At 43.1% G+C, this 27197-nt stretch overlaps 2 protein-coding genes across 4 annotated transcripts; one reads left to right on the top strand and one right to left on the bottom strand.

Moving 5' to 3' along the window:
* Window positions 1-10508: 10508 nt before the first annotated feature.
* Window positions 10509-19608, bottom strand: znf319b (zinc finger protein 319b). The gene is made up of 2 exons (XM_024379228.2): window positions 19247-19608; window positions 10509-16275 (listed from the first exon to the last, which is right to left on the bottom strand). The coding sequence occupies exon 2, from the start codon at window positions 15987-15989 to the stop codon at window positions 14175-14177; it is 1815 nt and encodes a 604-aa protein (XP_024234996.2). The 5' UTR covers window positions 15990-16275; window positions 19247-19608; the 3' UTR covers window positions 10509-14174.
* Window positions 19609-20020: 412 nt separating this feature from the next.
* On the top strand, window positions 20021-26982 carry usb1 (U6 snRNA biogenesis 1). Of its 3 annotated transcripts, none has more exons than XM_024379233.2 (7): window positions 20021-20314; window positions 20454-20635; window positions 20750-20933; window positions 21121-21174; window positions 21299-21404; window positions 21632-21715; window positions 26632-26982. In XM_024379233.2, the coding sequence occupies exons 1-7, from the start codon at window positions 20166-20168 to the stop codon at window positions 26734-26736; spliced, it is 864 nt and encodes a 287-aa protein (XP_024235001.1). In that variant the 5' UTR covers window positions 20021-20165; the 3' UTR covers window positions 26737-26982. The 3 variants fall into 3 exon arrangements, with proteins under 3 accessions (XP_024235001.1, XP_024235002.1, XP_024235003.1); XM_024379234.2 differs by having other exon boundaries at window positions 20023-20314; window positions 20469-20635; XM_024379235.2 differs by having other exon boundaries at window positions 20170-20314; window positions 20450-20635.
* Window positions 26983-27197: the final 215 nt, after the last annotated feature.

Raw genomic sequence — 27197 nt, 5'->3', positions numbered from 1 at the left:
TGTACTTCAGTGACTGGGACAGGTTTTACATGGAGAATAGCCTCTCATTTTATATATTTGACCCCAGTGTATTGCAGTTAATTTCGAATTTGACTTATTTAGTCAAATATCTTTGAGTAGTATACAAGAAAAAAACATAGAGTCCCAGACAGTTCGCAATAGAGCATATCAGAGGTGGGCATCGTTTACTACCTAAATTATCGGGATCATCTGGTTACCACCAGTGTTTGGAATACATTGAGCTCGTTAAAAAACACCATGGGACGACTTTTCACACAGGGGTGTATTTGTCAAAGGTCCGCCGTGGGCCTGTGTAAACTATGTGATCATATTGGAGACAGGTTTATAGCAGTGAATGTAATCTATTAATTTACTGTTTTAGCATTTCTAATTATAAACCATAAAACAGCCAGGGAAACGAATTCTCCCCATTTTATGATGAATATTCAGATTTTTTTGCTAATTTGTTAAGATTTTCTTGTGATCTAAACAAAACTACTTATTTTACTCAAATAGAGGTTGAAATAAATGGTGTTTCTTTGAAAAGATGGGCCTGGCTGACATGAAAAATACATTAAGGGGAAAGTATCCACAGACACAGAGGCTGTATAATTATTGTGCAATTTATATCTATCGGCTTCATGTCATTTTTTTCATTCATTATTTTGGCATTAGTGCATAAACCTGAACTTTAGGGCCTAACCTCAACTTTAGGGCCTAAAATAGCCTACATGCGAATTGCCAAATGCTTTTGGGGACAGGCAGAAAAAGTTAACGTTGATCCACAGAGGGAAAAAGGAAAATGTCGGAGTTTAATTCAATAAGAGAAAATCTGCTAAATGAAGAGTTGCAAATGAAGGGAGGGCCAGAAAAGTAATGTTTGGCAAAGATTTGGTGAAGTGGTTAAAGTAGACCCAGTGGCATGCATGCCAAGAGAAGCCAGTGGATGTTCTACAGTGCTACAGTGCTACAGTGCTACTGGCAAAATATTCTGTGGACAGATTAATCTAAATTTCAGTTGTTTGGAAGGAACACACAACACTATGTGTGGAGAAAAAAAGGCACAGCACACCAACATCAAAACCTCATCCAACTGTAAAGTATAGTGGAGGGAGCATCATGGTTTGGGTCTGCTTTGCTGCCTCAGGGCCTGTACAGCTTGCTGTCTTCGACAGAAAAATGAATTCCCAAGTTTATCAAGACATTTTGCAGGAGAATGTAAGGCGATCAGGCGGCCAATTGAAGCTCAAAAGAAGCTGGGTGATGCAACAGGGCAACGACCCAAAACACAGAAGTAAATCAACAACAAAATGGCTTCAAGAGAAGGAAATATGACTTCTGGAGAGGCCCAGTCAGAGTTCGGACCTCAACCCGATTTGAGAGCGGTTCACACCAGACATCCCAAAAATATTGCTGAACTGAAACAGTTTTGTAAAGCGGAATGGTCCAAAATTCCTCCTGACCGTTGTTCAGGCCTGATCGGCAACTACAGAAAATGTTTGGTTATTGCTTCCAAAGCAGGGTCAACCAGTTATAAAATCCAAGGGTTTACATACTTTCCCACCCTGCACTATGAATGTTGACATAGTGTGTTAAATAAAGACATTAAAATGTATAATTGTTTGTGTGTTATTAATTTAAGCAGCCTGTGTTTGTCTACTGTTGTGGTGGTGTAGGATAATATCCAATTTATACAGAAATCCAGGTAATAGGCCTATGGCACATCAAGGGAACGTTAGCCTACTGTTCAGATGGGTTACAGTGGCTTGTGAAAGTATTCACCCCCTTAGGCATTTTTCCCATTTTGTTGCCTTACAACCTGGAATTAAAATTGATTTATTGGGGGTTTGTATCATTTGATTTACACAACATGCCTACCACTTTAAAGATGCTAAATCATTTTTATTGTGAAACAAACAAGATATAAGACAACAACAAAAAAAACAGAAAACTTGAGCGTGCATAACTATTCACCCCCTCCCCTAAGTCAATACTTTTTTACAGCTGCAAGTCTCTTGCGGTATGTCTCTATAAGCTTGGCACATCTAGCCACTGGGACTTTTGCCCATTCTTCAAGACAAAACTGCTGGATTGGATGGGTTCCACTGTCCGTTCCACTGGTGTACAATAATCTTTAAGTCATACCACAGATTCTCAATTGGATTGAAATCTGGGCTTTGACTAGACCATTCCAATACATTTAAAATTTTCCCCTTAAACCACTCGAGTGTTGCTTTAGCAGTATGCTTAGGGTCATTGTCCTGCTGGAAGGTGAACATCCGTCCCAGTCTCAAATCTTTGGAAGATTGAAACAGGATTCCCTCAAGAATTTCCTTATATTTAGCGTAATCTATCATTCCTTAAATCCTGACCAGTTTCCCAGTCCCTGCCAATGACAAACATCCCCACCTCATGATGCCACCACCACCATGCTTCACTGTGGGGATGGTGTTCTCGGGGTGATGAGAGGTGTTGGGCTTGCTCCAGACTTAGCGTTTTCCTTGATGGCCAAAAAGCTTAATTTTAGTCTCATCTGACCAGAGTACCTTCTTCCATATGTTTGGGGAGTCTCCCACATGCCTTTTGGCGAACACCAAACGTGTTTGCTTATTTTTTTCTTTAAGCAATGGCTTTTTTGTGGCTACTCTTCCGTAAAGCTCAGCTCTGTGGAGCGTACGGCTTAAAGTTGTCCTATGGACAGATACTCCAATCTCTGCTGTGGAGCTTTGCAGCTCCTTTAGGGTTATCTTTGGTCTCTTTGTGGCCTCTCTGATTAATTCCCTCCTTGCCTGGTCCGTAAGTTTTGGTGGGTGGCCCGCTTATAGCAAGTTTGTTGTGGTGCCATATTCTTTCAATTTTTTAATAATGGATTTAATGGTGCTCCGTGGGATGATCAAAGTTTCAGATATTTTTTTAGAACCCAACCCTGATCTGTACTTCTCCACAACTTTGTCCCTGACCTGTTTGGAGAGCTCCTTGGTCTTCATGGTGACCCTTGCTTGGTGGTGACCCTTGCTTAGTGGTGTTGCAGACTCTGGGGCCTTTCAGAACAGGTGTATATATACTGAGATCATGTGACAGATCATGTGACACTGAGATTGCACACAGGTGGACTTTATTTAACTAATTATGTGACTTCTGAAGGTAGTTGGTTGCACCAGATCTTATTTAGAGGCTCCAAAGCAAAGGGGATGAATACATATGCACGCACCACTTTTCCGTTTTTAAAAATACATTTCAACAAGTAATTTTTTTAATTTCACTTGACCAATTTGGACTATTTTGTGTATGTCTACATAAAATTTAAATAAAAATCCATTTAAATTACAGGTTGTAATGCAACAAAATAGGAAAAACGCCAAGGGGGATGAATACTTTTGCAAGGCACTGTTACGTCCGTCGTCGGAATGAGACCAAAGCGCAGCGTGGAAAGTGTTCATCGTACTTTATTAGAATGAAGAAGAAAAAAAAAGTTCTGCAGGGCTATACAGCTACTGTGCAAAAACAACATCCCACAAACTAGGGTGGAAAACAGGCTGCCTAAGTATGATTCCCAATCAGAGATAACGATAGACAGCTGCCTCTGATATGGAACCATACCCGGCCAACAAAGAAATAGAAAACTAGAATGCCCACCCAAATCACACCCTGACCTAACCAAATAGAGAAATAAAAAGGCTCCGATACGATTTATCTGTAATTTCTCTTCATATGACAAGGATTAAAAAGGATTTGCCAGTAGATTCTCGACTTGATTCATGATGATGACTGCTAGCTAAGATTTTGAAAGTATGATGTTGACATGCTCAGTCCACTCAAAGCTACTGTAGATAATGATATAATGTGATTTGATCTATGGCCAATGACCTTGCTTGGGCACTTGTAATGTAACTCTATGGCAGCACCCAAGGGGCTTGAATTTTCGAGGTCTACCCTTAAACATGGCAGTGACATACTGTCCCCACGAGTGACAGAACACTGAGCTAATCATGGCACAACTAGAGAACATTACCAACACCTACCCTCCGTATTTTCCGCTGGCTGCCCCACCACCACAGAAATCACTGAGCTAGGCTCAAACACCTGCATTACTCAAGAATGCAAACAAGAGACCATGTTTGTATGCGGCTTTATTAAGTCATTCACTTTTTTTTTTACATTGTTTGCACATATTAATGCCAAAATAACATGCAAAACAGGTAAGCCTAAAAAATATATATATATATTTTTTTTAATTAAAAAGTGCTAAAAACGTGGGGCTCAAAACCCTGATTGACGGGTCGCCACTGCGTGTGCTATAACTACTGGTATGTTGGTTATCACATGGAAAAAGCTATTGTAACAGTGTTACCCAATGTTTATGCTAATCTGGTGATGCAGTTTTTATGGACAGTGAGTGACTTTAAAATAGGCAAAAGCAAAGGGAATATATTAGCTACAAAACAATGCAGCATGTCAGTAGTTTCCTCAACATCAGATAGAGAACGGTCTAGAATTGACCAATGTGAACTCTTTCTAGACAAAGCCGTTCAATCAAGAGCGTCCCATTGGCAGAGCGCTTTGACACACACTCTCCTTTTGACACACCCACTACTCCCGAGACCAGTCTGGGACACAGCTACCTATACCTGTATTCTTTGGGCAGGAGCGAGAAAAGGCAGAAAGCACAAGTGGCCCGTCTGCCATTTGAATTTGATTGGTTGATGAGAAAGAATGGGCGGAGACACAAGGCACCTTTACAGAGATGAAGAGGGCACACGAGAGAAATAACTCCGCCAGAAATCTGTTTTCGTATGGAGGTCAATGTGAGGGTCGAATTTGGTCAACAAAAAATGTAATGGTTTACCTGCTACGTGAGGTGTATTTGAATAGAAGTTTCGTAATGCTTAAGTTGTTACGAGTGTACTGACATAAGTAGGACACGTGATATCCCGACAACTTTGAGAAAAAAACACTATATTGTTGTTGTCTCGAGATACCTATGCATATTCATGACATGACATGGGGCTCGTAGCATAGCATATATCTCCATTGACGTCAACACCCCTCATCGAATATTCAAAAAATATGAATGAGATGTATCCACCAATCCAAAGAGAGGAATAGGCAGGAGTTTAACAGCCCACCATTCCGCTGTGTACAACCCATCCAGTTGTTGCATGCTTACTAGACCGGGCATGTACATGCGTCCATCCACACCAGACGCAATCAGGACACGCAGGTTGAAACATCAAAACGAACACTGAACCAACTATATTAATTTGGGGACAGGTCAAAACACATGAAACATTCAAAGACATTTAACTAGCTTGCCGGTTGCTAGCTAATTTTTCCTGGGATATACACATTGGCTTGTTATTTTACCTGAAATGTACAAGGTCCTTTTATGTGGATATTTGTAGAATTTCTACCCATTTTGAGATACAAAATCATGTGTTCTCTTCTCCGACAATTAATATACAGATAAAAGGGGAAACCTAGTTCGTTTCCAGTAATCGCACCTCCTTCAGTCTTCTTCTCTGGACTTTTTATGGCAGTTGGCAACCAACTTTAAGATGCATTACCACCACCAACTGGATGGGAGTGTGGACCTCAGTTTATCTTTCAATCCCACACACGTGGGTATATGCTCCTAAAAACTAATAAGGAGATCTAGTTCTATTTTAGCGCCTGGCCATGCAGATGCTCGTTGACGCCCACAAGCAGTTTGGATAAAAATGATTGAATAACATGTCAATTTATTTTTGCAACACTAGTGCACGCAACGAGGATGGTGTAGTCAGCGTGTTAGGGTGGAGACATGAGTATCTCGTCATTATATCCAAATCTCTGACCTTTACCATTTGTGCAGACAGAACCCTAAACAGGAAACTGTGAGGCCAGCTGAAAGACTTCCACGTACCCTACGTGCTGCAAAACATCACAGCTAAGGCCTCTCGTAGCCAGCCAGCTGTATTACAATGGCTTCTGTACTGCTTATGAATTTGTGTTGTGCAATGTGTTATGAAACCCTTATGTGATACCCATCTCATCCATACAGATGGCTCTAAAGACACCAAGAGTTGGAACAAGCTGAAGTCAGCTGCAAGACCGGGGGGGGTATTGTCGGACTGGGCCACAGTGTCTCCCGACCCCTCCTGTCTCAGCCTCCAGTATTTATGCTGCAATAGTTTATGTGTCGGTGGGCTAGGGTCAGTCTGTTATATCTGGAGTATTTCTCCTGTCTTATCCGGTGTCCTGTGTTAATTTAAGTATGCTCTCTCTAATTCTCTCTCTTTCGGAGGAACTGAGCCCTAGGACCATGCCTCAGGACTACCTGGCCAGATGACTCCTTGCTGTCCCCAGTCCACCTGGTCGTGCTGCTGCTCCAGTTTCAACTGTTTTGCCTGTGGCTATGGAACCCTGACCTAATCACTGGACGTGCCACCTGTCCCAGACCTGCTGTTTTTAACTCTCTAGAGACAGCAAGAGCGGTAGAGATACTCTGAATGATCGGCTATGAAAAGCCAACTGACATTTACTCCTGTTGCACCCTCTACAACCACTGTGATTATTATTATTTGACCCTGCTGGTCATCTATGAACATCTGAACATCTTGGCCATGTTCTGTTATAATCTCCACCCAGCACAGCCAGAAGAGGACTGGCCACCCCTCATAGCCTGGATCCTCTAGGTTTCTTCCTAGGTTCTGGCCTTTCTAGGGAGTTTTTCCCAGCCACCGTGCTTCTACACCTGCATTGCTTTCTGTTTGGGGTTTTAGGCTGGGTTTCTGTACAGCACTTTGTGACATCAGCTGATGTAAGAAGGGCTTTATAAATACATTTGATTGATGATTGAAGAGCGGGACCAGTTTATGCCCGGTGAACCCTCACATGCTTCCTAATACTTTATTCAATAATCCAAAGCAGCAAAAAACCAGTCATAAATCCATCACTCTTTTGTAAACTGAGATAAAACCGCATATAAATATAGCTGTTTTTTGTTTAACTTGCAGTATATGGAACATGTTTATAAAATGGTTGAACAATCATGCATCAAGTCACTATTATGTAACGACTTCCGGCGCCGACAGAGATGGCCGCCTCGCTTCGCGTTCCTAGGAAACTATGCAGTTTTTTGTTTTTTTACGTGTTATTTCTTACATTAGTACCCCAGGTCATCTTAGGTTTCATTACATACAGTCGAGAAGAACTACTGAATATAAGATCAGCGTCAACTCACCATCAGTACGACCAAGAATATGTTTTTCGCGACGCGGATCCTGTGTTCTGCCTTACAAACAGGACAACGGAGTGGATTCCATGCTGCGACCCAAAAAAACGACTCCGAAAAAGAGGGAAACGAGGCTGTCTTCTGGTCAGACTCCGGAGACGGGCACACCGTGCACCACTCCCTAGCATTCTTCTTGCCAATGTCCAGTCTCTTGACAACAAGGTTGATGAAATCCGAGCAAGGGTAGCATTCCAGAGGGACATCAGAGACTGTAACGTTCTTTGCTTCACGGAAACATGGCTCACTGGAGAGACGCTATCCGAGGCGGTGCAGCCAACGGGTTTCTCCACGCATTGCGCCGACAGAAACAAACATCTTTCTGGTAAGAAGGGTGGCGGGGGCGTATGCCTTATGGCTAACGTGACATGGTGTGATGAAAGAAACATACAGGAACTCAAATCCTTCTGTTCACCTGATTTAGAATTCCTCACAATCAAATGTAGACCGCATTATCTACCAAGAGAATTCTCTTCGATTATAATCACAGCCGTATATATCCCCCCCCAAGCAGACACATCGATGGCTCTGAAAGAACTTTATTTAACTCTCTGCAAGCTGGAAACCATTTATCCGGAGGCTGCATTCATTGTAGCTGGGGATTTTAACAAGGCTAATCTGAAAACAAGACTCCCTAAATTTTATCAGCATATCGATTGCGCAACCAGGGGTGGAAAGACCTTGGATCATTGTTACTCTAACTTCCGCGACGCATATAAGGCCCTGCCCCGCCCCCCTTTCGGAAAAGCTGACCACGACTCCATTTTGTTGATCCCTGCCTACAGACAGAAACTAAAACAAGAGGCTTGTCTAGAACCACTGCTTTTAATCAGGGCAAGGTGTCTGGTAACATGACCGAATACAAACAGTGCAGCTATTCCCTCCGCAAGGCTATCAAACAAGCTAAGCGTCAGTACAGAGACAAAGTAGAATCTCAATTCAACGGCTCAGACACAAGAGGCATGTGGCAGGGTCTACAGTCAATCACGGACTACAGGAAGAAATCCAGCCCAGTCACGGACCAGGATGTCTTGCTCCCAGGCAGACTAAATAACTTTTTTGCCCGCTTTGAGGACAATACAGTGCCACTGACACGGCCTGCAACGAAAACATGTGGTCTCTCCTTCACTGCAGCCGAGGTGAGTAAGACATTTAAACGTGTTAACCCTCACAAGTCTGCAGGCCCAGACGGCATCCCCAGCCGCGCCCTCAGAGCATGCGCAGACCAGCTGGCCGGTGTGTTTACGGACATATTCAATCAATCCCTATACCAGTCTGCTGTTCCCACATGCTTCAAGAGGGCCACCATTGTTCCTGTTCCCAAGAAAGCTAAGGTAACTGAGCTAAACGACTACCGCCCCGTAGCACTCACTTCCGTCATCATGAAGTGCTTTGAGAGACTAGTCAAGGACCATATCACCTCCACCCTGCCTGACACCCTAGACCCACTCCAATTTGCTTACCGCCCAAATAGGTCCACAGACGATGCAATCTCAACCACACTGCACACTGCCCTAACCCATCTGGACAAGAGGAATACCTATGTGAGAATGCTGTTCATTGACTACAGCTCGGCATTCAACACCATAGTACCCTCCAAGCTCGTCATCAAGCTCGAGACCCTGGGTCTCGACCCCGCCCTGTGCAACTGGGTACTGGACTTCCTGACGGGCCGCCCCCAGGTGGTGAGGGTAGGCAACAACATCTCCTCCCCGCTGATCCTCAACACTGGGGCCCCACAAGGGTGCGTTCTGAGCCCTCTCCTGTACTCCCTGTTCACCCACGACTGCGTGGCCACGCACGCCTCCAACTCAATCATCAAGTTTGCGGACGACACAACAGTGGTAGGCTTGATTACCAATAACGACGAGACGGCCTACAGGGAGGAGGTGAGGGCCCTCGGAGTGTGGTGTCAGGAAAATAACCTCACACTCAACGTCAACAAAACTAAGGAGATGATTGTGGACTTCAGGAAACAGCAGAGGGAACACCCCCCTATCCACATCGATGGAACAGTAGTGGAGAGGGTAGCAAGATTTAAGTTCCTCGGCATACACATCATAGACAAACTGAATTGGTCCACTCACACAGACAGCATCGTAAAGAAGGCGCAGCAGCGCCTCTTCAACCTCAGGAGGCTGAAGAAATCCGGCTTGTCACCAAAAGCACTCACAAACTTCTACAGATGCACAATCGAGAGCATCCTGGCGGGCTGTATCACCGCCTGGTACGGCAACTGCTCCGCCCTCAACCGTAAGGCTCTCCAGAGGGTAGTGAGGTCTGCACAACGCATCACCGGGGGCAAACTACCTGCCCTCCAGGACACCTACACCACCCGATGTTACAGGAAGGCCATAAAGATCATCAAGGACATCAACCACCCGAGCCACTGCCTGTTCACCCCGCTATCATCCAGAAGGCGAGGTCAGTACAGGTGCATCAAAGCTGGGACCAAGAGACTGAAAAACAGCTTCTATCTCAAGGCCATCAGACTGTTAAACAGCCACCACTAACATTGAGTGGCTGCTGCCAACACACTGACACTGACTCAACTCCAGCCACTTTAATAATGGGAATTGATGGGAAATGATGTAAATATATCACTAGCCACTTTAAACAATGCTACCTTATATAATGTTACTTACCCTAAATTATTCATCTCATATGCATACGTATATACTGTACTCTATATCATCGACTGCATCCTTATGTAATACATGTATCACTAGCCACTTTAACTATGCCACTTTGTTTACATACTCATCTCATGTATATACTGTACTCGATACCATCTACTGTATCTTGCCTATGCTGCTCTGTACCATCACTCATTCATATATCCTTATGTACATATTCTTTATCCCCTTACACTGTGTATAAGACAGTAGTTTTGGAATTGTTAGATGACTTGTTGGTTATTACTGCATTGTCGGAACTAGAAGCACAAGCATTTCGCTACACTCGCATTAACATCTGCTAACCATGTGTATGTGACAAATAAAATTTGATTTATTAACCAGAAAATATGTTATATTTCTGTACTCCATTATCAAATGGTAAGTGCCGTCTTTCTACCGTGTGGCATAAAGGACAGGTCATAACCTGCATTTAAACAAGCATTATAGACCCTATTACAAATGAGAACATTTTGTGATTTTAGTGAATGTACCTAATCTATATACTTCAAAAAGAATACCGGTCAGTTCCCTCTGCAATTAAACACGCATGACACACCCCATTTATAAATGAAAAAAGTTTATTTGTTAGTGCTGTGTGTATTGAATGCTACATACAGATATCTTAGCATGAATGTACACATACTGTACGTTGTCACGTAATTTTTTAAACATTTTTTTTTACGTCATTCACATACTACAATTTGAAAAAAAGCAATAAGAGGAATAAGTGCTATCTGAAGCACTAATACAGACAGATTACAGGAACTAACACAGCAAGCATGCACAGAACAGAGAAAACAGGGTCAACAGGCAGGGGCTAACTGTTCTGCACTACACTAGATCAAAATTCATGTCAATCACATTTCTAATGACCCTTCCGTCAATCAAACAAACACCCCCCCTACATCCCAAAGGCCCTGTTAACTCCTTCCAAGAATATAGATATTTATATAGATTTTAAACAATGTTTATATAAATTTGGTATTAATAAACTGAAGAGAAAGACAAAAACGTATACAGTACTTTTACAAAAATAATAAATTCCTAACTGCTCTTTTATGTTGTCTTAATGCCGGATGAAAGACATGAACACATTTAAGAAAAGACAGACAAAAGACAAATGACACCAAATGTTAGCCTACATCAGATGCCAATGGAGAAAACAAAACAGAGTACAAGGAACAGATCAACAACATGGAGGCAGTCAGATCTGGAGTAGAATGGGTTTCTAATTAACCCTGACCCCAGATTAAGGCCAAACAGTCTTAACTGAATCTGATTATAAAAAGAATCAGAATCCTTCCTCAAAATGATCATTACCTTCTCCCATCATAAAACACTGTCAATACTGCACTCAAACCACAAATCCACCACCAAATGGGACAAAACATGACCATTTGAAATGCTTCACTTGCAAAAAATGTTTTAAAAAACACCTGCACACATCAAAAACCCAAATTGAGGTCAATTTGAGCCATTCTGAATTTGACTTAAAAGTCTACTACTTAGACGAGAGGGTAAATCCATAATTTTTGCAATTAAGCTGTAGCAGCCCATTTTGGTAAGGATGCTAGCTTTTATTTATATTTTTTAAAGGCTATAAAAACCAGAAGTTAGCATGACCTGCACAAATATACTGCAGATAAGTTTCTCTGACATAAATTGGGTTAACTAAAACTACAGACCTGCACAAATTCTACCCCAAATGTATGTATTATACAATCCACTTCACAGCCAGGATTCCATTTTCACAGACATGATTCAACAATCATTCATCCTAAAATTTCAAAAGGAGCACGAAGGGGTCAGAATCCTTGTAGGGCTTACAGACAATGTTCTCCTTGGAAACTTGACATACAATCTATCATAACTATGACTTTAAATGAAGAAAAAAAACATTTCAGTCCCCATATGATAAAAAATAGTAACATACAAAACAGCTAATGCCGTTTTAGAAACAGACAGTGGAGCTGGTAAACATACATACTGTACTATATACACACACACACACACACGTAGTAAGAGGAAGCTTGATCAGGTTTTTACACGTTTTCAGCAGAGTCTACACTGATCTCGGTAGGAATATCAACTGTATACTAGTGTGAAATATAGATTTCTATACAATTTCTATATAGCAGTGAGATGAAACTTCAGCTGGTTAATCGCCACACCTTTGGGATTCTGGTGCAGTACAATGGTGTTTTGATACAAACATATACTTCCAAATACACTCACAAGCATATGTAATATTTCACAATAGCACAATAAACCCTCATGTTTTAAAAAAACACACACAAAAAAAACAAACACTAATAGTTGTGGAGTTGATACTTATACATAAAAAGCTTAAAAATACTAAAGCACAAAGGGTAAAGAGGTGTCTGATTTTAGTGTATATACATACACTGCTACTACAGTGATATGAGGTTGTGGAAAAGTAACCAATACACAATAATCTCGACCCACCCAACAAAAACATTTTATATCAGCGTTGATACAGCGTAATTGATTCCTAAATAATAATAAAAAAAGCAAGAGGCCATCAGCAGACTGTAGCAACTGCTGAAACTTAGCAATAATTCAAGTCTATCCTGGGTAAGAGTATGGAACATTACTGCATGCAGCAACTCTGTAGTTGGGTTCTAGAGTGACAACCATTTTTGGCAAGAGAAGAGTTCTGGGTCATGGTGCAACCCTTAACACTTACAGACCTGTCGAGCAGGTTGAGGGGAACTGGTCCACATTCCCTTTCCTATACAAGTCTACAAGGTAACTTATGTACAAATACAAAGCTTTTCATAGACAGAAATGTAGGCTAATGTGGTGATGTACATTTCTTTCCTTTTTTCCTTCTTGGGCAGTTGATTCAAGGATAGAGGAGAAGGTAATTGACCTGGGCCCAGTTTCCCCGAAAGCAGTGGAACTTAGGCTTCTGAGTGTTTTAACGATTCATCTTTCCTACAATGGCTGAAGACATAACATGTGTTACGCAAAACACCACACAGAGAGAACAGTCGCTAAGTGCATCGTTGGAGCATGTGTCGATACTGATAGGATCGAAACAGAAGTATTCCACAATACTGACTACGGATGAGTTCCGCTACCGCTGCAAATATTGAGGCGACTTATTCTAATGCCATTCTAATGCCAATAAAAATGCCCCCCCCCCCAAAAAAAATATCACTGATTTGGCACATCACTGCACACGTTAGGCTACACATCATGAAATACAGTATACTGAGACAAATGAGACAGTAGTGTACAGCTAGCAAAATATAACTGAATTTACTGAACATAAAATGTATTTCAATATGGTTGAAATAGGACTATAGCCTACTGTATGTATATTTGAGTGCAGTAATCTCAGTTTTCATTTGAAGCATCTTTTTATACGTTGCTTGTTTGTATCAATTGCAAAGATATTGGCAACTGTGCATTTGTAGTCAACTTTGTTCACAGAGAGGGATAAACCATGTGATTCTAAGTTTAGTGGAGATCTTGTGTATATAAAGTGACGCAGGAAGACGAAAAAATAATTTAACGACGCACTTCGCTGTTCTACGAGTGGTCTGAGGCAGGAGTTAGATTACGAGCGTTTTCAAGTGCACCGCCAATAACGATGGTTTGGGAAACAGCTCAGAGATTGAACGATGCTCCTACAAAAGGTTCTAACGATTAACTTAGCCTTAAGATGCTTTTCAGAAACTGGGCCCTGGACTAGAACATCCACCCTAGAGTTTGAAGTGAAAGACATATCCTTGATGATTTCTTCTCCTCTGTCCTTCAGATGGTAGCCCTGAAGCAGTGACACTTGGCAGTACAATGATAAGCTGTGACTTCCATTTTATGAGACAATGATCATTTGTATGGGATTTTGGGGTAGGGGGGACTGATAACAGTTTCAGATGGGAAGTGAGGTTAGGGATTCTATATGCTGGGGGCAAATTAGGGCTAGCCAGGGACATTTGCTATGAACTGGAAAACAAGGGAGGGGCGTGACTATATGCAAGTTGGCACAGAGTAACCTACCATCGGGTAACCCCCTCCTTCAGATGTGTGCTCCTGCAAGGCTCCCAGGTCTCCAAAGCATTTGAACTGGGCATCTCTGGAAAGCACCAGAGTGTGCACTCCAGAGATGCCCAGTTCAAGTGTGTTAAGCTGGGTGCTGCAAATTAATGGTAGACAGGGACGTTTGCTATGAACTTGTACAGAATGGAGGGGCATAACTATATGCAAGGTGGCACAGGGTAACCCCCTCCTTCAGCTGTGTGCTGGACTGTGTGCTCCTGCAAAGCTCCCAGGTCTCCAAAGCGCTCTCCACACCAAACACACTTGAACTGGGCATCTCTGGAATGCACACTCTGATGCTTGGCCAGGTGCTCCCGTTGCTTGAAGCCTTTGTCACAGCTAGCACACTTGTAGGGCTTCTCCCCGGTGTGGACGCGCCTGTGCCGATTCAGGTCAGACGAGTACTTGAAGCGCTTCTCGCAGTCGGGGCACTTGAGGGGCTTCTCTCGGGACGGGTCGCAGCGGTGCTGCACGAACTCTGAGGATGACAGGAAGCGGCGGTCACATAGGGAGCACTTTAGGGGCTTCTCTTGGCAGTGCGAGTTCTGATGTCGCTGCAGTGTCGAACTCTTTTTGTATCCCTTGCCGCACACGTCACATTTGTAGGGCTTGTCTGTGTCCCTAGATGAAGAGGACGACTCACCGCACTTGTGGCGCAGCAGCTCTCCTGACTGACTGAATTCCTTCTGGCAGGACGCGCACTTGAACAGGTTCTCCATGCCGTGGACGTGCTGGTGGTACAGCAGATGGGATGGCTGCAGGAAGCCTTTGTCGCAAAGGTTGCATTTGAAAGGGCGGTCAGAAGGGTTTTTGTGTGTGCGCCTGTGGCGCACCAGGGCATACTGCTGTTTGAAACTCATCTGGCACTCCTCACAGTGGAAGGGACGCTCCTCAGAGTGAGTGCGCTCATGCTGCCGCAGGTCTGATGGACGCTTGAAGCCCTTTCCACAGGTGGCACAGCGGAAGGGGCGTGCCCCTTGTGGGTGGCATGGATGATGCAGCAGTTCAGAAGACTCCTTGAAGTGCAGTTCACACAGGTTGCACTTGAACAGGTGCTCTCCGGAATGGGCGTACATGTGGCGCACCAGGTGGGACCGGTGCTTGAAGCTCTTGTCACACACAGCACACTTGTATGGGCGCTCAGAGCTGTGGGTGCGCTGGTGATGGGCCAGGTGAGAGGACTGGCTGAAGCTCTTGTCACACGTGTCACACTTGAAGGGCTTCTCTCCGGTGTGCACACGCTCGTGGCGGGCCAGCTCTGACAGGTGCCTGAAGCCCTTCTGGCAGACAGAGCACTTGTAGGGCCTGTCACGGGCCGATGGAAATGTAATTGAGGAAGAGGATCCCACTGTTGCACTCCCACTGGAAGAGGCTCCATCAGCAGACGGCTGCTGTGGGTTGGTGGCAGAGGAGCTGGGCGTGGTGTTTCCAGAGGAGCCCGGTCGGTAGGTCTTCTCACAAATGGAGCATTTCATGGGGTTGGTGCTGTTGTGTGAGGTGTGGTGCTGTGCCAGTGAGGTGAGGAGGGAGAAGCCCATCTTACACACACCACACACAAAGGGCTTCTGTTCTACCTGCACACACTGGTGCTCCAGCAGATCAGTGGCCTGGTGGAAGATCTTCATGCACTGGGTGCATTGGAAGGAGCGGTCCTGGCTCACCATACACTGGTGCTCATGTGGGTTGGCCAGGTGAGAGATGTCGTGGCCGCATGCCCCACACTTGTGGCCGCCCTCTCCCCCTACCTGCAGAGAAGGCTGCTGTACCTGGGCAGGGTGCTGCTGCTGCTGCTGCCCATGCTGCTGGCTGTGCTGCTGGCCATGCTGGTGCTGCTGCTGTGACTGCTGCAGAGCAGGGTCAGGCTGCAGGACGATACCGTAGACAGCACAGCCCAACGCGTTCTCCGCCCCTGGTGGTATGGTGTGCACCACCGGAGGAGGAGCAACAGCGTGCTGCTGCCACGCCTCGGACATCCTGGCTCTCGTGTAGGGATTCAGTTTTATATTGTACTGGGTCTTTTTATGAAGAAAAATCAAAGGTACATTGATCGGTGGACGGGGTGGAAAATCTCAGTAACTTAGTCTGCCATGTCAGTGACGAACATAAGCACGTAGAAAATATGACAAAGGGCTTGTTTCTAGGATGCAATAGATTGTCTGAAAATAATGTGCAGAGGGATAACACCTGCTGCAAAGACATTTAAATTTAGAAAAAAGAAAATACACCGTCTCCACCCGTCTTCAAGTCCTCTTCTGATAACTGCAGAAAAAGGAAACAATTATTATTCAACTATTCATTACTACAGTGTGTGTTATGGCTTCCTAGAAGATGTGCAAAATCTCAGTTTCACAGAGACTTCCCCTTAGACAACAGAATAATTATCAGAGCCCAAAAGTATAGACTTCAGAGGAAGCAGGTCAGAAGACAACACTGCTACGACTATATGGGCAATTCCACGGAACAGAGTGAGGCTGGCACTCACTTTTTCACTTTAAAATGTATGCCAAGCAAAAAAAAAGTATTGCAAAGTTGAACAAACAGACTCCCGAGTGATGGTCTAAGAAACTGCATCGCAGTGCTAGAGACGTCACCACAGACCCGGGTTCGATCCTGGGCTGTATCACAACCGGCCGTGATCATGAGTCCCATAGGGCGGTGCACAATTGGCCCAGCATCGTCTGAGTTAGGGGAAGAGTTTGGCCGTCATTGTAAATAAGAATTTGTTCTTAACTGACTTGCCTAGTTAAATATGTAGTCTACTTTTAACAATTGCCACTGAAAATTTTACTAAAACACATTTATTTGAGGAACAGTGCACAAAATACCCCATAATGAAAGTGAAAAAAAAATCTGGGCAAAAAAACAAACAGAAATACCTTATTTAAATAAGTATTCAGACATTTTGCTAAGAGAATAAAAAATTGAGCTCTGATGCATCTTATTTCCATTGATCATCCTTGAGATGTTTCTACAACTTGATTGGAGTCCATCTGAGGTAAATTCAATTGATTGGACATGATTTGGAAAGGCACAGACCTGTCTATATAAGGTCCCAGGGTTGACAGTGCATGTCAGAGCAAAAACCAAGCCATGATGTTGAAGGAATTGTCTGTACAGCTCCGAGACAGGATTGTGTCGAAGAACAGATCTGGGGAAAGGTACCAAAAAAAAAGTGTAGCATTGAAAGTCCAAGAACACACTGGCGTCCATCATTCTAAAATGGAACAAATATGGAACCACCAAGACTCTTCCTAGATCTGGCCACCACTTGCCAAACTGAGCAATCGGGGGAGAAGGGCCTTGGTCAGGGAGGTGACCAAGAACCCAATGGTTCCTCTGGCAGAGCTCTAGAGTTCCTCTGTGGAGAGGAGAGAACCTTCCAGAAGGGCAACCATATCTGCAGCACTCCACCAATCAGGCCTGTATGGAGTGGCCAGACAGAAGCCACTCCTCAGTAAAAGGCACATGACAGCCTGCTTGGAGTTTGCCAAAAGGTACCTAAAGGACTTAGACCACGAGAAACAAGATTCTCTGGTCTGATTAAACTAAGATTGAACCCTTTGGCCTGAACACCAAGCGTCACATCTGGAGGAAACCTGGCACCATCCATACGGGAAAGGTGAACAGAGCAAAGCACAGAGAGATCTTTGATGAAAGCCTGCTCCAGAGTGTTCAGGACCTTAGAATGGTGTGAAGGTTCACCTGCCAACAGGACAAAGACCCTAAGCACACAGTCAAGACAATTTAGGCGTGCCTTCGGGAACAAGTCTCTGAATGTCTTTGAGTGGCCCAGCCAGAGCCCACACTTGAACCCTCTGGAGAGACCTGAAAATAGCTGTGCAGCGACACTCCCCATCCAACCTGACAGAATTTGAGAGGATCTGCAGAGAAGAATGGGGGAAAGTCCACAAATACAGTTGTGCCAAGCTAGTACCCAAGAAGACTTGAGGATGTAATTGCTGCCAAAGGTGTTTCAACAAAGTACTGAGTAAAGGGTCTGAATACTTATGTAAATGTGATTTCCCTTTTCAACTTGTAACACATTTGCAAAAATGTCTAAAAAACAGTTTTTGCTTTGTCATTATGGGGTATTGTGTGTAGATTGTTATTTTCCAAATCAATTTTAGAATAAGGCTGTAACGGAAAACAAAATGTGGAAAAAGTCAAGGGGTCTGAATACTTTCCGAATGCAACTGTATGTAGGTTTTTGGTAACAGAATGAATAGACACTAGGCAATATTTAAGGTAAATAATTTGTGTCAAACTAAATATTAATTGGCAGGAGCCTTTACTTTAACATTCATGTGTTGTGATGTATTTCTAACCCTTTTTAAGACTTTTTCCTAGTAGATGTTTTTTAAGACCCCTTTTCTATCTGTGTGACCAAAGCTTTTGCTTATTCCTAAATACATTTTTACGATGGAAAATGGTTGAAAAGCGTATCTATGCCTCCATTTCCCCAAAACATACTCTTAGCTTTCGTTTAACACCAAATTTGATATGCTCCTATAAATTTCACATGTTGGTGCTCATGGGTTTTACACGGAAATGACCCTATCCATCCATCAGATTAAAGCTCTAGAGGGATAGGCTACATCAGTTCCGTTTACCTGCCTAATGATCCATCACTACAAACACACTAAAATATATCCAAACAAATGCCCTCATTTCAGACGTATTATAAGGAGGCAGACAATATCTAAACTGGTGCGTCCGAGTACCAGTCTATTTTTTCAACATTCTATCTGGTCAGCAGAACGCCACTACCCTTTCCAGAATGGGTCAATCATATTGGTTTGGGGTGATCAACGAGCTGTCTGTGTTGGCAGGCTTTCGGTGACGACTATTTGACCCATCCGTTTCTCTGCCATCCCATTTGAAGAAATCCTTCACCCCCATCCCCCCATGATTACAGTATTGGTTGTATGCAAATCATCCACAGCGTGAACACAATCAATACGCATCCATTGGGGGTGTTCATGCAGTAACGCAAACCTAGCTAACTACGCCATTTGCCACAAAAGGGAGAAAAGTATACGGCCCATCATTTTTACAGTGGCGGGCGACAGTCTATCTCAGATTGCAGCAGCATAAATCTGTATGGCGAGGTAGCTAGTTAGCATTTGCTAATGCTGGGCTCGGAAAATATTTGGTTATTGACGTCGTTAGCTAACTGATCTACAGAAGTAGGATACTTGACATATTGAGGACAGTATTACTGGTAACATACCTTTAACGTTTCACTGAAAGTGCTTTGTAGCGTCTGACAATTTTTCCAGAAATGGAAAATGATTCGTAGGCCGTAGAATCTGTTCCTTCATCTCCGCAGCCTCGGCCTGTCGAAGCTGTGGCGCGGCGGGTTTCCACAAGAGCCACTCCGGGTCCGACGAATTCAGAGCTTTTGTGTCGTTCCAAATGACCGCACTACATTTCTAATATTCTATTCAGCCCAGAGGGGTAACTTCCTTAACACCCTGTCAATGTGTGATAGCTAGGCCAGGGCCATTCTCCTCCCGTTTCAAAAAGGCGAGAGTATTTGGAATAAAACGTTAGCTAGCTAACTGGCTAGCCTCAGAGATCCTGCCCAGGCACGGGAACATGAATGATCCAAGTTTTAATTGGCATGCTCACAACATATACCCGGAACCTGCAACGAATAGCGTTTATCTTTCGTCAATGAGTATAACTATGCATTACAGTAATACGCTTGTGAATTTTCACAAATAATGTTATTTGATTTTAAGTAAGGGTGTGTGGCTGCCTTGCTATGCTATCTAGAAGATCATGCTGCTATAAAGGGAGGATGTTTCAAATAATCACTTCTGACAAGACAATCATATTGAATTTGACATACTCCACATAAGTAGCTAGTTAAATGATACTAACATTAAGTCAATTATGGTTAAATATAGGCTACTGTCAAAATTAATTCTGTACGATATGTCACTGAATATGGAACCTATTTGAACGTTCTTGTTTCAGGGGGACATAAATTACCCACAACAACTGTGTTTTTCTCGGAAGAATATCGCAAGCCATTCGTTAGTCAACGTTTCTGAAACTTCACTGCATTTAAATAAAAAAAAAGATTTTAGACACGAATCAAGAAACTTGATATAAGGATTGATGCATGAGCTTTATTTAGAAGAATGTTAGTCAGTTATAGTAGCAGCTCTGAAGAGGAGACAGAACATTTACGATTAGGAGGGAATGTAACAAAAAGGAAGCAAAGTTGGCACAAAGATGACAACTCATTGAGGAAGAAGCACAAATCAGAAGAGCACACCCTCAATGCAAGGTAACTTCCTTTCCCAAATATTGTTTCAACTGTTCTCTATCGTCAGCTAGATAGCCTATGACATCTCCCAAACGAGTATGTCTCATTGTTATAAGTTGATTTGTTCCTTGATTGATATCTTTAATCACATCTCAGTAAGTGTATCTGTGAATAGGGAGGAAGATGACTCCAAGTCGAGACTGCCTGTTCCTGGCAGTGTGCTGGACATGTTCACGGAGGAAAATGAGGACCCACTGACTGACGACAGCATGCAACATGGTGGACGAATTCGCTCCTTCAAACACGAGAGGGGAAACTGGGCCACTTACGTGTACTTTCCATGTAAATGCATTATCTTCAGAGCTGCATACACTCACATACACAATGTTTTTGTCTTGAAGGATGGCTTGCTGTCGGTTTTAACATCCTGCCACTTCTTCTTATTTCCTTCCTTAGACATCCCAGAGGAAGGGTTCTTGGAGCTGCTTGATGAGATGACTGAAGTAGCAGCATCCCATAGCTTCTCCCTCACTCATACAGATGAGTTTCACCTCAGTTTATCTAAGACAGTGGTTCTGAGGCATCACTGGATCCAGCCTTTCATACAGTCCCTCAGAACAGGCTTGACACACAGCAGGAGGTCTGCTATTCTTCTCAGTACATCCAGCTATTATGTTTAGTCCCTTTGTTTTTGTGGAAGTGGAGTTACTATTCTCTGTTGTTATATTTTGGTTAGAGGATGCATGTCACCAGAAGTACGCAGGCAGCAAACAAATACTATGCTATATGGTCTGGATGAGGTAAAATGATTATGATCTTGTTTATAGGTTCATTTGTTTGGCTGAGAAGCTGAAGGTCTACTCTAATGATGAGAGAACCAGGTACAGTAGGATCTCTTATCACGATCATTGACAGCATGAATGAAGAAGTGCATTCTAAAGTGCTTAGACTTATGGTTTATTTTGCAGCTAGTCTTATGGTCTAGTCTTCTGCTCTCCCCAACAGGATGTTCCTGGCTATGGAAGTCTCCACAGGACAGGCTCAGCTACTAGAGCTTGTGAAAGCAGTGGACAGCACTATGGAGGAGTTCAACCTTGACACTTTTTACAAGGTCTGAACACAACAATTTAGCGTATTAAAAATACACTATTGATTTCCAACCCATCACTGTTCGATCTCTCTCACAATTCTTCTGACATCTCTCAAATATCTGTTAGGTGCATTGACATAGGAGCATGTTTCAGACACTAGTGGCACTGTTGAGCAAGGAAATGATAAACAAATAAACAGTATTGCATAAGATGAAGAGTGAATACTGAACTTTCACTTTTCTTCTAGAATCCTTCCTTCCATATAAGTCTGGCCTGGTGTGTTGGTGACTGCACTGAACACATTCGCAAAAAGTGTCTGCAGGAGTTGCAGGTATGACCTCTTCCTATATGTTTATTCTGTCCATGTATCTGTTTAATTTGGTAATCTCATCCATTAATAACATCTATGGCTGTTTCCTCCACCTGTGGCTTTGAGAGGACTTGATAGATGCAAACCATAGGCTAACTTCGTCTAGTTTCTGCCATGTTGATCGCATCGGCTATCTAATCCTATCAGGGGAATGAAACAGCCCCAGTGTCTCACTCAGAGCCTAAAGCCTGGCCTGCGTTCAGTATGAAAAAATGTAATGCAACATTAAATTAAACTGTGCTGTTCTGAATGACAATTTGAGAAACGTAGAGGAGTTGGTTTGTGGGTTCAAAATACACCGCTGCCCTATAAATACAGCTCCAATCCAGATGTGTTGGTCATTACTGAGACGTGGTTAAGAAAGAGTGTTTTGAACACTGTTAACCTTTTCTGGTTATAACATTTTTTGGCAAGACTGATCTTCCAAAGGTGGTGGTGTGGCAATTTTTTTTACCAAGGATCACCTTCAGTGCTCGGTTGTCTCCACCAAGTCTGTCTCCAAACAATTTTGATTTGCTGGTTTTAAGCATTTAACTTTCAAATAGCTCTTTGTTGACTGTTGCTGGGTGTTATCGTCCACCATCAGCACCTGATCAGCAGTCTGAATTTGTCTAAACCTAAACTGGGACATGCTTAAACCACCTGACCAAGTCCTAAGGCAATGGGACTCCGTAAATCTTTCTCAGATTATTACCAATCCCACAAGGTATGACTCCAAACACCCAGAAAAGTCTACTCTCCTTGACATTATCCTCACAAATAATCCTGATAGGAATCAGTCTGGTGTTCTCTGTAATGACTTTAGTGATCACTGTTTTCCAGCCTGTGTTCGTAATGCCTGCTCAGTGAAATGACCTGTTCTGATTTGCTAAAAAACTTGAATGAGCAAGGCTTTCTTCATGACCTGGCCTCTAAATTGGTATAGAATCAGCTTGATCCCCTCTGTGGAAGACACTTGGACTTTATTTTTTGATAGTTCCAGTGGTATTGTTAACAAACATGCCTCCGTAAAGAAAATGAGAATTAAAAACAGGTTCAGTCCCTCGTTCAACCGTGATCTGGCAGAGTTACTCCACCTCAAGAATTCCATTTGGTGAAAGGCTCGGCACACGCATGCTCAGGTTGACTGGCTCTCAATCAGGCAAATGAGAAATAAGTGGTCTCAGGCTATCCGGAAGGCCAAAGTTAGTTACTTTAAGGAGCAGTTCTCCCTCTATGGCTCGAACCCCAAGAAGTTCTGGAAAATGGTCATGCCTCCTTGCCCATCCAACATTTCCTCATCTCCCAACCCTTCTAATGCGACTAGGCCGATGCTCCTCCCTCTTTTTTTCCCCCGCTACAAAGTTTCTCCTTGCAGGCGGTCACTGAGTCCGAGGTGCTAAAGGAGCTCCTTAAACTTGACCCCCAAAAAACATCTGGTTCAGATAGTTTAGACCCTTTCTTCTTCAAGGTTGCTGCCCCTATCATCGCCAAACCTATCTCTGACCTTTCTAACCTGCCTCTCCTCTCTGGGGAGGTTCCTATTGCTTGGAAGGCAGCCACAGTGTGTCCTTTATTTAAAGGGGTAGTTCAAGCTGATCCTAACTGTTATAGGCCCATTTCTATTTAGCCCTGTTTATCAAAAGTGTTAGGAAAAACTTGTCAATAATCAACTGACTGGCTTTCTTGATGTCTATAGTATTCTCTCTGGTATGTAATCTGGTTTCTGCTTAGGTTATGGATGTGGCACTGCAACCTTACAGGTCCTAAATTATGTCACCCTTGATTCTAAGCAATATTGTGCTGCTATTTTTATTGACTTGGCCAAAGCTTTTGATAAGGTAGACCATTCCATTCTTGTGAGCCAACTAAGGAGTATTGGTGTCTGAGGGGCCTTTGGCCTGGTTTGCTAACTACCTCGCTCAAAGAATGCAGCGTATAAAGACAGAACATCTGCTGTCTCAGCCACTGCCTGTCACCAAGGGAGTACGCCAATGCTCGATCCTAAGCCCCATGCTCTTCTCAATTTACAACAACAACATCGCTCAAGCAGTAGGAAGCTCTCCCATCCATGTACAGTGCCTTGCAAAAGTATTCATCCTCCTTGGCATTTTTCCTATTTTGTTGCATTACAACCTGTAATTTAAATATATTTTTATTTGGATTTCATATAATGGACATACACAAAATAGTCCAAATTGGTGAAGTGAAAAAAATTCTGGAGAAAAAAAATGGAAAAGTGATGTGTGCATATGTATTCACCCCCTTTGCTATGAATCCCCTAAATAAGATATGGTGCAACCAGTTACCTTCAGACGTCACATAATTAGTTAAAGTCCACCTGTGTGCAATCTGTGTCACATGATCTCAGTATATATATACACCTGTTCTGAAAGGCCCCAGAATCTGCAACACCATTAAGCAAGGGGCACCACCAAGCAAAGGGTCACCATGAAAAGCAAGGGTCACCATGAAGACCAGGAGCTCTCCAAACAGGTCAGGGACAAAGTTGTGGAGAAGTACAGATCAGGGTTGGGTTATAAAAAAATATCAGAAACTTTGAACAACCCACGGAGCACCATTAAATCCATTATTAAAAAATGGAATTAATATGGCACCACAACAAACCTGCCAAGATTAGGCCGCCCACCAAATCTCACGGACCAGGCAAGGAGGGCATTAATCAGACAGGCAACAAAGAGGCCAAAGATAACCCTGAAGGAGCTGCAAAGCTCCACAGCAGAGATTGGAGTATTTGTCCATAGGACCACTTTAAGCCGTACACTCCACAGAGCTGGGCTTTACAGAAGAGTGACTAGAAAAAAGCCATTGCATAAAGAAAAAAATAAGCAAACATGTTTGGTGTTCACAAAAAGGCATGTGAGAGACTCCCCAAACATATGGAAGAAGGTACTCTGGTCAGATGAGACAAAACATTTTTTGGCGGGCCATCAAGGAAAACGCTATGTCTGACACAAACACAACACCTCTCATCACCCCGATAACACCATCCCATTCATCAGCAGGGACTGGGAAACTGGTCCAAATTGAAGGACTGATGAATGGCGCTAAATACAGGGAAATTCTTAAGGGAATCCTGTTTGTCTTCCAGAGATTTGACACTGGGACGGATGTTCACCTTCTAGCAGGACAATGGCCCTAAGCATACTGCTAAAGCAACACCTGAGTGGTTTAAGGGAAAACATTTACATGTGTTGGAATGGCCTAGTCAAAGCTCAGACCTCAATCCAATTGAGAATCTGTGGTATGACTTAAAGATTGTTGTACACCAGCGGAACCCATCCGACTTGAAGGAGCCGGAGCAGTTTTGCCTTGAAGAATGGGCAAAAATCCCTGTGGCTAGATGTGCCAAGCTTATAGAGACACACCAAGATATTTGCAGCTGTAATTGCTGCTAAAGGTGGCTCTACAAAGTATTGACTTTGAGGGGGTGAATAGTTATGCACACTCAAGTTTTTTTTGTTTGTCTTGTTTGTTTCACAAGAAAAAAAGATTTTGCTTCTTTAAAGTGGTAGGCATGTTGTGTAAATCAAATGAAACAAACCCCCAAAACATCTATTTTAATTCCAGGTTGTAAGGCAACAAAATAGGAAAAATGCCTAAGGGGGTGAATACTTTTGCAAGCCACTGTATATGCAGAGGATAGTCTTATACTCAGCTGGCCCCTCCCCAGATTTTGTGTTAAACGCTCTACAACAAATCTTTCTCAGTGTCCAACAAGCTTTCTCTGTCCATATCCTTGTTCTGAACACCTCCAAAATAAAGGTCATGTGGTTTGGTAAGAAGAATGCCCCTCTCCCCACCGGTGTGATTACTACCTCTGAGGGTTTAAAGCTTGAGGTAGTCACCTACAAGTACTTGGGAGTAGGGCTAGACAGTACACTGTCCTTCTCTCAGCACATATCAAAGCTACAGGTTAAGGTTAAATCTAGACTTGGTTCCCTCTATTGTAATCACTCCTTTTTCATCCCAGCTGCCAAACTAACCCTGATTCAGATGACCATCCTACCCATGCTAGATTACCGAGACGTAATTTATAGATTGGCAGGTAAGGGTGCTCTAGAGCGGCTAAATGTTCTTTACCATTCGGCCATCAGATTTGCCACCAATGCTCCTTTATAGGACAAATCACTGCACTATATACTGCTCTGTATATCCGTCGCAAGACCCACTTGTTGATGCTTATTTTTAAAGCCCTCTTAGGCCTCACTCCCCCCTATCTGAGATATCTACTGCAGCCCTCATCCATATACAACACCCGTTCTGCCAGTCACATTCTGTTAAAGGTCCCCAAAGCACACAAATGCCTGGGTCGCTCCTCTTTTCAAGTTCGCTACAGCTAGCGACTGGAACAAGCTGCAAAAAACACTCAAACTGGACAGTTATCTCCATCTCTTCATTCAAAGACTCAATCATGGACACTTACTGGAAGTTGTTGCTGCTTCGCGTGATGTATTGTTTTTGTGCTGTTGTCCTTGCCCAATGTTTGTACCATCTTTTGTGTTGCTAACATGTGCTGCTGCCATGTGTTATCATGTGTTGCTGCCGTGCTGTTGTCATCTAAGGTCTCTTTATGTAGTGTTGTGGTGTCTCTTGTCGTGATGTTTTGTCCTATTATTTTAAATCCAAGCCCCTGTTCCCGTAGGCCGTCGTAAGTAAGAATTTGTTCTTAACTGACTTGCCTAGTTAAATAATACATATTAAATACATCACTCATTGCTTCAAGCCACACCCACCAAACGGAGCAAACGTACCTCAGTGTCTGTTTAAGAATGTTGAACGTTTTGGGGAAATGTGTCATTCAGTACAAGCTGTTATGCCACGTAGTAAACGCTCAATTTAACTGAATGCACCCATTGTGTTCTCTCGCCCATCAGGGTCTGGTCGACTCCCATGAGGATGGACCCTTTCTCTTGAGGCTGGATTGTCAAGAGCTGCGTTGTAAGGCTGGGAACAAGACCTTTTCCATTCCACTACACTGACAAAACCAGTTGTCATTCAGTCTGTAATGTTGGATACCTCAACAGTAAAATGTGAAAAAAGTATATTTTTTAAATGAGTGAAAGGTTATTTGATTCAATCTAGAAAACGGCAGTGATGCGATATTGATCAAGCAACTTCCTTTTGAAGGTTGCGCACATCTTCGTACGTGAGGCTTGTTTTGCTAAAACATGTGTTCAAGCATTTCTGCTACAGTTCCTGTATGATAAGACACTGATCCTAGACCTGAGATTAAGAGTATTTCAAATTCTTATTGACCTATGACACAGTTGTCAGCTAAAGCTTTAATCTGTTCCATTAATCTTCACAGCCCTTAATCCATTCTTTAAAAAGAGCTCGTCTTGATGTGAACTAGTAGGATAGACCCATTAAGCTTTTATTTAAGAGAGGATGGAATAATCCCAAAATTATAATCCAGACGATAAAATGCAATGACTAGAAT

This window comes from Oncorhynchus tshawytscha, linkage group LG19 (assembly GCF_018296145.1).
Source record: "Oncorhynchus tshawytscha isolate Ot180627B linkage group LG19, Otsh_v2.0, whole genome shotgun sequence".
Classification (NCBI taxonomy): domain Eukaryota; kingdom Metazoa; phylum Chordata; class Actinopteri; order Salmoniformes; family Salmonidae; genus Oncorhynchus; species Oncorhynchus tshawytscha.
This window is presented reverse-complemented; position numbering and strand designations above follow the sequence as displayed.